Raw genomic sequence first — 11740 nt, 5'->3', positions numbered from 1 at the left:
GAGGCCCAGGGAGGAAGAGCCCCGTGGCATCTTATGGCGAGGGGCGGTGGAGCCCGGCAGACTATCCCCCCAGCCTCCACCTGGAGCTGCAGCCCTCCGCCCACCCTGCCCTCCCTCCTGGCTCAGGACAGCCCGGGGACCGAGTGGGAGGTGCCGCCTCAATTAATCACCTTGAGCTAATCCTCCCCCACCCAACCCCGACCCGGCTCAGGTCTGGTAGGGCCAGGCCACAGCAGACGCGGCGCCGGGCCCGCTGGGGCAGGTGCCCTGTGGAGATTGACAGAGGGGCTGCCGTGGGCGGTGAGTGCAGGGTGGGCACTGGTGGGCCTGTGTGGGAGGTGGTGGGGGCAGAGATCCCCCCCAGGGTGGAGGGATTAGGGTGTGAGAAGGGATCCTGCCTTCCTTGGGGGGGGCATCCTTGACCCCCCCCCACCACACACACAGGCCGTGACAGCCACAGAGAGGGGAAGAGAAAACAGGGACGGTGACACACAGAGAAGGAAGAACAGACAGAGGCCCAGCAGGAGACCCCCACAAGCCCGAGGAGGACAGCCCGGGGATGCAGAGCGCATGCCGGCCCCAGTGGAGGGAACAGATCTCCCCGGAGCCGGGAGGCAAGCCTGGGGCTCCCCTGCCCTGTCCCTGCCGGTAGCCCCCCCGGCCGTCTCCCCGCCATCTGTCCCGCTGCCGTCTCGCCAGGTGGGAGCCATGTTCCTGAGCCCGAGCGAGGGCCCGGCGGCCGAGGGTGGGAGTCTGGGGCCGGGCGAGGAGGCCCCCAAGAAGAAGCACCGGAGGAACCGCACCACCTTCACCACCTACCAGCTGCACCAGCTGGAGCGGGCGTTCGAGGCCTCCCACTACCCAGATGTCTACAGCCGTGAGGAGCTGGCGGCCAAGGTGCACCTACCTGAGGTGCGCGTGCAGGTGAGGGCACCCCCCAAAACACACACCTTTCACAGCCTGTGGAGGGAGGCGAAGCAGGATCCTGACCCTCCCGGCGCATGAGCAGAAGAGAAGCTAGGAAGGCTTCCTGGAGGAGGGGGTGTGGGAGCTGAGGTTTTGACATTTGGGGCCGGGCGTGGTGGCTCAAGCCTGTAATCCCAGCACTTTGGGAGGCTGAGACGGGCGGATCACGAGGTCAGGAGATCGAGAGCATCCTGACTAACACGGTGAAACCCCATCTCTACTAAAAAAAAAAAACAAAAAAACTAGCCGGGCAAGGTGGCGGATGCCTGTAGTCACAGCTACTCGGGAGGCTGAGGCAGGAGAATGGTGGGAACCCGGGAGGCGGAGCTTGCAGTGAGCTGAGATCCGGCCACTGCACTCCAGCCTGGGCGACAGAGCAAGACTCCGTCTCAAAAAACAAAACAAAACAAAACAAAGACATTTGAGTAGGAGTGTGCCAGCTGGGAAGGAAAAGGGGCATTTTTCTAGGCATCCTGAACAGTGTGTGCAAAGGCGTGGAGGGGTTAAGTTGGAGGCGTTTCCCTTGAGCCAGGTGTGAAGTGGGTGAAGGAGGAGGCAGAGAATGGTGCGGGTAACGATGCCTTTGGAGGCCTTGAGTGATAAGGGCCAAGGGAGACCAAGGAGGGGAGTGAGGAGTTGGAGGGGAGCCTGGGCTTAGGGAACGCTTCGGAGATCCTCATCTTCTTGGGACGAAACAGCAAAGCAGCAGGTGTGAGTTGGGTCAGCTGGGAGGCGGAACCCCCAGGGCTGGGGTGTGCAGAGGACCTCCAAGGAGTGGCGAGGAGCAGCTGAGCTCACAGCATCTCCCCGTTCCCTCTCACACCCTCCAGGTGTGGTTCCAGAACCGCCGGGCCAAGTGGCGCCGCCAAGAGCGGCTGGAGTCAGGCTCGGGTGCCGTGGCAGCCCCGAGACTTCCTGAGGCCCCGGCGCTGCCCTTCGCCCGCCCCCCGGCCATGTCGCTGCCCCTGGAGCCCTGGTTGGGCCCTGGACCGCCGGCCGTGCCAGGCCTCCCCCGCCTCCTGGGCCCGGGCCCGGGGCTGCAAGCATCCTTCGGGCCTCATGCCTTTGCTCCTACCTTCGCAGACGGCTTCGCCCTGGAGGAGGCGTCCCTGCGGCTGCTGGCCAAGGAACACGCACAGGCTCTGGACAGGGCTTGGCCGCCAGCCTGAGCCTGCTGCCCTCCTGGGCCCCCTCCTCGGTTCAGCCTGAGAGCTGGAGACGTGCCCTGGTGACAGCCACCACGCCTTGGCCTAGGCTGAGGTCACGGAGCAACCGTGGTCAGGCCAGGCCACCATCACTGGGGAGCGGGACCAGAGACAGGCTGCTGGGTCCCCCGCCCCCATCCTGTCCCCCACCCGATCACCACCCGTCCTGCTGGCAGCGGACCGGCCCCAGTGTCAGGCAGGAGGTGACCCAAGTATTCCTAGGCCAGGGACGGGGACCCTCCTCCCCTCCTGGGGCCTCAGTCTCCCATCTGTTAATGGGGTGTGGGGGCCTCTGAGGTTCCCGGGCTGTGAGGCTGAGTGGCGGGGCCGCTGACTCTGTAAGATGAGTGTACATCTCTCTGCCGCTCCCACTCCCCATCAGCAGAGCTGCCCGCTCTCCAGGCTCCCGGTCCCCCCGAAATGACAGTAACGGCAGCTCCCGCGAGCCTGCTCTCCTTTCACGGTGCACCCACCATGTGAGCGCTCCCCTCTCCGTTGCGCCCTGGACCTCGGGCACAGCCGTCAGCCCATTCTACAGAGAGGGAAACTGGGGCTCAGGCAGGAAGCCAGGTCCCCAAGGTTGCACGGCTAGGAGTGGGTGAAGCTGCCTTTCAGACCCATCACCGGCACCCCCATCCGAGGCACGGCAGCAGGTTCTGGAGGGAGGGTGGGGCCTCGTGTGGAGGCAGGCTGGTGCTGGCTGTGTCGTCATCAGCCCCTGTTCCTCGCGTCCCCACAGACCCCAGGCCCCGTGCATGTCCTCCAGCCCTGCGGAGGCACGGCTGGCGTCTGCTCTGTCCAACCCAGTTGCATTGCCCAAGAGCTCTGAGGAAGGAGGCTGTCGCGGGGCTGAGAACCCGCTGTGACTGGCAAGCATGGCTGGCCCAGTGCAGCAGGAGGGGCCCTGAGCCATGGGATGGGACAGTCTTGGCCAGGGCCACCCCCTGAGACAGAAGTGCGGCACCAGGGCAGGAGCTGCAGTAGCTACCCTCCTCGTCTCCAGCCCGGGCTCCCCAGATCACTCCCAGATCACCGGGGCACCCCATCTCCAGGCGGCACCTCACACACTAGTCTTGTGGCCCAACGCCCAGCCAATGTCACTGTGCACCAGGCACTGGGGACACGGCAGTAAGCACAAGAAAGATTTTTTTTTCTTTTTAACCTAAACCAGGCCAGGTGCGGTGGCTCATGCCTGTAATCCCAGTGCTTTGGGACGCTGAGGTGGGAGGATTGCTTGAGACCAGTCTGGGTGACATAGCAAGACTCAGTCTCCACAAACATTTTTAAAACGTGCCAGGTGTAGTGGTGCACACTTGTCATCCCAGGGACCCGAGAAGCTGAGGCAGGAGGATTGCTTGAGCCCAGAAGGTCGAGGCTGAGCTGTGATCACACCACTGCATTCCAGCCTGTGCAACAGAGCCAGACCCCGACTCAAAACAAATAAATAAAAAACAAACCTAAAGCATAAGACTTCAGTGATAAGCGATAGGGAGAAAAACCAACCAGGAAAGGCAGATGGGGAGTGTGGCAGGGGCTGCAATTGTAACAGGGAGTTCTGGAGGAGGGGAGGCTGGCATGAAGGTGGAGACCGGGGCGGGAGGGAGGTGGTCTAGGGGAGGAGGGGGCTGGGCAGAGGCATAGGCCGTGCAAAGGCCCTGGGGCAGGGCCGCGCCTGGTGCATTGGCAGAATAGCAAGGAGGCCCGTGTGGCTGGAGTACAGTGAGGAGGGGGAGGAGGGAGGTGACGGGGAGGCCAGGCAGGGCAGTGGCTGTTATAACTTTGATTTTTGCCCTGAGAACCTTGGGGAATAACAGGAGGGTGGGAACAGGACTGGCACCACCTGCTGTGAGTGCAAGAGAAGGCGTGCTCACACCCCCGCCTGCCCAGGGAGGCCACCGGGGACAGCAGGTGCGTGGTAATCCGCTCCACTCCAGAGTTCCCTAAGAGGATGAAGGTTAGGGTTTCCCTGGGACGGGAAGAATTAATTAGCCTCGGGTCCTCACCCCGCCCATCCAGCTTGTGGACAGAGGAAGCCAGAGGGTGGGTGAGCCCAGCCCAAAGCCCCTAGGGTACCCACCTAGGAATGGGTGGGGCTGCTGTGGCAAGGGTGGGGATGAGGGCATGACCCTTGGGGGTTCTGCAGGATGTGGGGTCCATGAGGTGATCTACCCCCACCAAGAGGCCCCATCACTCCCTAAGTAGGTGTCCCCCCCCCCCCGCCTCCTCCAATCTGGTGCCCTCCAGCCCTCAGGATCCCGCCCCATTGCTCCTCATCACAGCCAGGCAGGGCAGGAGTTGGGACTGCAGGGAGGCCAGTCCTCACTCGGGCTGTGGGTCAGGGTCAGGGTGCTGAAAGCAGACTCCAGAGGGTGGACTGGGGGCGGAGGTTGAGACCTGGGCTCCAGTGGAGTGGACAGAGGACTTGGGGGTGGAGAAGGAAGGCCCAAGCCCCTGGGCTCCAGGGATAGGCCATCGAGGACCACGCTGTGACTGTGGCAGGAAGGAAGGGGCAGTCCCTTCCCTCTGATTCTACTTGCTGTGCTGGTGAGGACATCAGCCAGGAGCCCTGGGGCTACCCTGCCCATGAGTGCGAGCCCCTGGGGGATCCAAGGACCCTGAGATGGAGAGGGCCTTGGGTCTGAATATGGAAGCACCTGGATCCAGCCACACCTGCAGCCACACCGCTACCCCCCCGGACATCTCTGTTCTTGAAGCTCATAAAGCCTCTTTTCTGACTCTGACGGCTTGAGTTAGGTTTGAGTCCCTTGCAACCAAGAGCGGCTTAGCTAGGACAACCCCCTCACCCAGCAGCTTGAGATTTGGGGCTCGGGCCTCGTGGGCGGTGTCAGGAACTCCAGGAGTTGGGAAGAGAAGCCCACCAAGGGTCCAGAGGCACAGGGGACCTGCAGACGGCCCGCCAGTGGCTGGCGTGGAGGCCGGGATCCCTGGGGTCTGAAGGGCCCACTTCCCACCAGACCGACGCCAGACAATACCAAGGGGCACCAGGGTCTACTCAGAAAGGTTTTTATTGGTCTTCAGGGCCCTAGTCCAGCCCCACTGTGGGGTCACATGGAAACCCAGGCCTCTTGTCTCACAAAAGTCGGCGTCCTCTGGGAAACTGGCAAGTCCTCAGTGTGGGCGTGGGGGAGGCCGGGCTACGCGGCAAGCCCTCGGGGCAGGGGGCGGGGAGGCCGGGCCCACCACGCTACGCGGCAAGCCCTCGGGGCAGGGGGCGGGGAAGCCGGGCCCACCACGCTACGCGGCAAGCCCTCGGGGCAGGGGGCGGGGAAGCCGGGCCCACCACGCTAGGCTACGCGGCAAGCCCTCGGGGCGGGGGTCGGGGGTCGGGGGTGCCGGGCCCACCACGCTACGCTACGCGGCAAGCCCTCGGGGCGGGGGTCGGGGGTCGGGGGTGCCGGGCCCACCACACTACGCTACACGGCAAGCCCTGGGGGGCGGGGGGCGGGGGGCGGGGGGCGGGGGTGCCGGGCCCACCACGCTACGCTACGCGGCAAGCCCTCGGGGCGGGGGGCAGGGGGCGGGGGTGCCGGGCCCACCACGCTACGCTACGCGGCAAGCCCTCGGGGCGGGGGGCGGGGGGCGGGGGTGCCGGGCCCACCACACTACGCTACACGGCAAGCCCTGGGGGGCGGGGGGCGGGGGGCGGGGGGCGGGGGTGCCGGGCCCACCACGCTACGCTACGCGGCAAGCCCTGGGGTGGGGGGGGGGTGGGGGGGGGTGGGGGGGAGCCCACCACGCTACGCAGCAAGCCCTCGGGGCGGGGGGCGGGGGGCGGGGAGGCCGGGCCCACCACGCTACAACTTCTTGTTCTTGCTCAGCCGGTTGTGGCGCCAGATGTTCTGTTTCCGCAGCAGCCGCCAGTACTCCCGGGTCTCAGGATCCAGCTCCTCCAGGGTCTTTGGGGGGCCCAAGTTCATCTCGAACAGCCTGACGAGGGCGCAGGCAGGAATCAGAGCTACACGGCGACCCCCTGGGCCACCTGGTGTCCTGATCACCTCGGGCAGAGGCGGCGACAGGGCCGGGTCCCAAGCCCACTGGTTAGCTGCATGATCTCGGGGTGGTCCTTCCCGGATCCTGGGCTGGGAGGGTCCCTGGCCGTGCAGCAGTGCAGCCAACTGCACCCCAATGGCACAACATCTGAGGCTGGCACATGCCAAGCCCTCTCCTGCCTCCCAGTACTGTCCACACCAGGCCACCTGTCCCCACTTGCTCAGACTTCCTGACCCTCCCCAGGCTGCAGATCAGCTTGGGGCCACAGCAGAGCCCTTCCCGCAGCCCACAGGCCCTGTCCTCGCCTCCTCGCTCTCTCGCCCTCCTCACTCTGCTCCAGCCACACACGCCTCCCGGCTGTTCCTCCAGCACACTAGGTGCGGTCCTGCCCCGGGGCCTTTACACAGGCTGTGTCCATTGCCTGAAAAACCCCTTCCACCCACTCACGTCTTGGCTTCTGTGTCCCCCAAACCTCAGACCAGAGCAGCCAAATGTCCCTGCTCTGTCACTCATTCTCCTGCCCCCTTCCCGGAAGTGTCGCCACCACAGCTGCCTGACTTCCTGCTTCCCGTCTGCCTCCCCAGCTAGTTCTGCCAGTGGTGACTTGTGTCTATTTTGAGCCCTTCTGTATCCTGAAGCCTAGAGCAAGGGCCTGGCAGGCAGTCAGTGGTCAATAAGTATTTGCAGGCCGGGCGCGGTGGCTCACACCTGTAGTCCCAGCACTTTGGGAGGCCAGGGCGGGTGGATCGCGAGGTTAGGAGTTCGAGACTAGCCTGGAGAACATGGGGAAACCCCGTGTCTACTAAGAATACAAAAACTAGCTGGGTGTGGTGGCGGGCACCTGTAATCCCAGCTACTCGGCAGGCTGAGGCAGGAGAATCGTCTGAACCTGGGAGGCAGAGGTTGCAGTGAGCTGAGATCATGCCACTGCACTCCAGCCAGGGCAATAAGAGCAAAACTCTGTCTAAAAAAAAAAAAAAACACACAAAAAATTAGCCAGGCATGGGGGCGCATGCCTGTAGTCCCAGCTACTCTGAAGGCTGAGGCAGGAGAATCATCTGAACCCAGGAGGCAGAGTTTGCAGTGAGCCGAGATCGTGTGACTGCATTCCAGACTGGGTGACAGAGTGAGACTCCATCTCAAAGAAAAAAACTTTTTTTTTTTTTTTTTTTTTTTGGAGACCAAATCTCACTCTGTCGCCCAGGCTGGAGTACAGTGGTGTGACCTTGGCTCACTGCAACGTCCGCCTCCCAGGCTCAAGCAATTCTCGTGCCTCAGCCTCCCAAGTAACTGGGACTACAGGCATGAGCCACCACACCCAGCTATTTTATATATATATATTATATATTACCTATGTAAAATACATAAAATATACATGTTATATATAGAGAGAGACAGAGTTTCGCTCTGTCGCCCAGGCTGGAGTGCAGTGGTGCGATCTGGGCTCACTGCAAGTTCCACCTCCCAGGTTCACGCCATTCTGCCTCAGTCTCCCAAGTAGCTGGGACTACAGGCGCCCACCACCACTCTCGGCTAACTTTTTGTACTTTTTTTAGTAGAGATAGGGTTTCACGGTGTTAGCCAGGATGGTCTCGATCTCCTGACCTGGTGATCTGCCCGCCTCGGCCTCCCAGAGTGCTGGGATTACAGGCGTGAGCCACTGCACCCGGCCAATTTTATACTTTTAGTAGAGACGGGGTTTCACCATGTTGGCCAGGCTGGTCTCGAACTCCTGACCTCAAGTGATCCAACCACCTCGGCCTCCCAAAGTGCTGGGATTATGGGCGTGAGCCACTGAGCCCAGCCTGAAAAAAAAAACTTTTTAAGTATTTGCTTAAGAAGAGAGAGCATCGTTTTAGGTACTTGACAGGCGTTCTAATCTCATGAATTCCTCACAGCCCTTGGAGGGAGGGATGGGTCCCATCACCCCGTTACAGATGAGACCACCCAGATGCAGAGCCCTGAAGCCCCTGCCCTGAAGCCAGGATGGGTAGGTATGACTGTTAGGCTCTGGCTGGAGTGGGGATCCGCCTCTCCCAGAAGGGGTCCTCCTGGAGCGGAGGAAGGAATAGTCGGTGCAGGATGACACAGCCTGGTCCACTCACCATTCAGGGTACTCAGCATCCGGTTTCAGGGGTACATCCTGCCCTTCCTTGTAGATGTTGACGCCCATGGCGTATGTGGTGAGCCGGACAGGGTCTGTGCATACGTCGGGGTCCTTGAGGGCCTCACTGGGCACTGCACCTTTTCCGGATTTGCCCCCCTTCATAACTGGGGGGAGGAGAGGGAGAGTCATTTCAGCCCAGTCCCTCCCCTGGAAGCCAAGGTGGCCTCAGCCCCTCACTGGACTCTGCCACACTAAAAACTTTTTTTTTTTTTTTTGAGATGGAGTCTCACTCTGTTGCCTACGCTGGAGTGCAATGGCATGATCTTGGCTCACTGCAAGCTCTGCCTCCCAGGTTCACGCCATTCTCCTGCCTCAGCTTCCCGAGTAGCTTGGGACTACAGGCGCCCGCCACCTCGCCCGGCTAATTTTTCCGTATTTTTAGTAGAGACAAGGGTTTCACTGTGTTAGCCAGGATGGTCTCGATCTCCCGACCTCGTGATCTGCCCACCTCGGCCTCCCAAAGTGCTGGGATTACAGGCGTGAACCACCACGTTCGGCCACTCAAAACTTTTTTTTAAAGACAGGGTCTCGGCCAGGCATAGTGGCTCACGCCTGTAATCTCAGCACTATGGGAGGCCGAGGTGGGCAGATCACTTGAGGTCAGGTGAGTTTAAGACTAGCCTGGCCAACATGGTGAAACCCCATCTCTACTAAAAAAAAAAAAATTAGCTGGGCATAGTGGCGCATGCCTGTGATCCCAGCTACTCGGGAGGCTGAGGTAGGACAATCACTTGAACCCAGGAGGCGGAGCTTGCAGTGAGCCGAGATCACATCACTGCACTCCAGCCTGGGTAACAGAGCAAGACTCCATCTCAAAAAAAAAAAAAAATCTAAAAAAATTTAAAAATAAAGGCAGCCCAGGTTGGAGTGCAGGGGCACAATCATGGTTCACTGCAGCCTCAAACTCCCAGGCTCAAGCGATCCTCCTGCCTCTGCCTCCCCAGTAGCTGAGATCACAGGTGTGAGCCACCATGCCCCACTTATTTTTATTTTTTTAAATTTATTTTTGAGACGGAGTGTCACTGGGTCGCCCAGGCTGGAGTGCAGTGGTGCGATCTTGGCTCACGGCAACCTCCGCCTCCCGGGTTTAAGCGATTCTCCTGTCTCAGCCTCCCGAGTAGCTGGGATTACAGGCACGAGCTGCCACGTCCGGCTAATTTTTTGTACTTTTAGTAGAGGTTTCACCGTGTTGGCCAGGCTGGTCTCGAACTCCTGACCTCAAGTGATGCACCTGCCTCAGCCTCTCAAAGTGCTGGGATTACAGGCGTGAGCTACCGTGCCAGGCACTTATTTTTTATACAAACAGGGTCCTGCTATGTGGCCCAGGCTGGTCTCGTACTCCTGGGTTCAAGCGATCGATCATGCCTCCTTGGCCTCCCAAAGTGCTGGGAATAAAGATGTGAGCCACCATGCCTGGCCTCAAAATCACTTTAAGTGGGATTTAGACATAGCATTAAGTAACACCGATGCTTGGAATGACCAAGTCATTCAAGTTATATTGTCTGTTATGTGTCTGTCTTTAAGGCCGAACATTTGCCAATTTTCCCCTTTCAACAAAGGAGATCAGGCAAGGCTGTATCCAGCTAAACCTTAATAACCTTGGTTTGTTCTTGCTGAAGTGGCTAAGATTTAAATAGGCTCCATAGTTTCTTTGAATTTTTGGTAACGGCTTGGCCAAGGTCACCCTGCGATTTGGAGGCAGGCAGAGAAACAGGACTGGAACCCAAGTTCATGACCTCCCCAGACTCCCGGCAAATCCCTTCCAACCCGCTCCTGCGCAGTGAAACGCGTGGGCTCCACGTAACCCACACCCTCCTCCCAGGCCTCTCCCCAGCTGGCGCCTGCGCCCTTCGTCCAATGCTAAGGTTATCTCCAAGCCAGACGCCCGAGCTCCAAGCGGCGCTGGGTCCCTCAAACTGCGCCTGCGCCTACAGCCTGGCATCCGCCTCTCTGCGTTTGCGCATTAGTTCTACCACCGCCTCCCCAACCAGCGCCTGCGCACTGCCAATTCCTCAGAGTACCCACCGTCCTCATTTGGTTCCTGTTAACCCAGCTCACCTGGTTTCTTAGCATAATCCCGGACCAGGAGCCTTCTAGGAGAGGCGGGGTCTAGGAGCTCCCGGGTCCCCCAGCCGGCCCATATCCGGGCAGCCCCTAAAAGGCGTCTGGTCGCCATGACATATTGCGGGCAGCTTGCACGTGCACGTTTCCGGAAGACGTCAGTGGTCCAAGGGGTGCTCGGGAGTTGTAGGCCCCGTGGAGGTGTCTGGGAAATGTAGTCTCCCAAGTTCTCATACTCTATGGTGATTTCTTTAGACTTGTAGACATACGTAGTTACTGTAGAAGGAGGCGTTCAAGGGCTATTTCATTGACTTCTTCTTGCCCTTCTTCAATTACATAACATTTACTAAAAATATCACACTTTATATGTTCCCGATTCCATCCAATGAGTAATTATTCAAAGCTTTAAAGAGATTAACAATGAGTCTAGGCCGGGCGCGGTGGCTCAAGCCTGTAATCCCAGCACTTTGGGATGCCGAGACGGGCGGATCACGAGGTCAGGAGATCGAGACCATCCTGGCTGACACGGTGAAACCCCGTCTCTACTTTAAAAATACAAAAAACTAGCCGGGCGAGGTGGCGGCGCCTGTAGTCCCAGGTACTCGGGAGGCTGAGGCAGGAGAATGGCGTGAACCCGGGAGGCGGAGCTTGCAGTGAGCTGAGATCCGGCCACTGCACTCCAGCCTGGGCGGCAGAGCGAGACTCCGTCTCAAAAAAAAAAATAAATAAAAAATAACAATGAGTCTAATATACCCCAGTAGGCCTGGAGTCTAATCACTGTTAATTTGTGTAACATCATATTTTTAACATTATTATATATTATATATATATAACACATAGTATGTATTATATATAATATACAAATTAATAATATGTATTTTATATATTCTTTTCCAGCCCTACTGCTAAATCCTTAACCCACTCGATCTAATTTAATCCTCATAATTAGGAGGTAGGTACTATTTTTTTCCCCAGTTTATTAGTGAGGAAACTGAGACTCAGGGAGGTAAAGTTCCCAGGCCGACCGCAAATCCAGGGTGCACCAACCTGTCTCCCTACTGTGAGCCAAACCGGAAGTCCGTCTTCAACAGGGTTCCCATGTCGCTTCCAGTGCCTCAAGGTCTCACACTTCTTTAATATTTCCCAACCCCACTTCTCCCCATCTGCCATCCTTTGGAATAATGAACACGGCCCCCGGAGCCAGGCAGTGATTATTAACCCTATTTTGCAGGGGAAGAAACAGGTCCTGGGGCCAGCCCGGGCTGCCTGCGGGCAGGGAAGCATGGGATTCGAACCCCGGCTCCAACACCTCCAGGAGTCCCAGCGCCCC

General features: G+C 59.3%; 2 protein-coding genes across 2 annotated transcripts; one reads left to right on the top strand and one right to left on the bottom strand.

The window, feature by feature from the left end:
* The first annotated feature begins 234 nt into the window (after positions 1-234).
* RAX2 (retina and anterior neural fold homeobox 2) lies at positions 235-3633 on the top strand. The gene is made up of 3 exons (XM_015440231.3): positions 235-300; positions 445-924; positions 1797-3633. The coding sequence occupies exons 2-3, from the start codon at positions 571-573 to the stop codon at positions 2133-2135; spliced, it is 693 nt and encodes a 230-aa protein (XP_015295717.2). The 5' UTR covers positions 235-300; positions 445-570; the 3' UTR covers positions 2136-3633.
* A 2293-nt stretch (positions 3634-5926) lies between these two features.
* Positions 5927-10544, bottom strand: MRPL54 (mitochondrial ribosomal protein L54). Its single transcript, XM_005587527.5, has 3 exons — positions 10408-10544; positions 8288-8453; positions 5927-6119 (listed from the first exon to the last, which is right to left on the bottom strand). Exons 1-3 carry the CDS (start codon positions 10523-10525, stop codon positions 5987-5989), a joined length of 417 nt encoding a protein of 138 aa, XP_005587584.3. The 5' UTR covers positions 10526-10544; the 3' UTR covers positions 5927-5986.
* Between the last annotated feature and the right edge of the window lie 1196 nt (positions 10545-11740).

This window comes from Macaca fascicularis, chromosome 19, assembly GCF_037993035.2.
Source record: "Macaca fascicularis isolate 582-1 chromosome 19, T2T-MFA8v1.1".
Classification (NCBI taxonomy): Eukaryota; Metazoa; Chordata; class Mammalia; order Primates; family Cercopithecidae; genus Macaca; species Macaca fascicularis.
The sequence above is the reverse complement of the archived record's forward strand: the minus strand, read 5'-3'. Positions and strand labels throughout refer to the sequence as shown.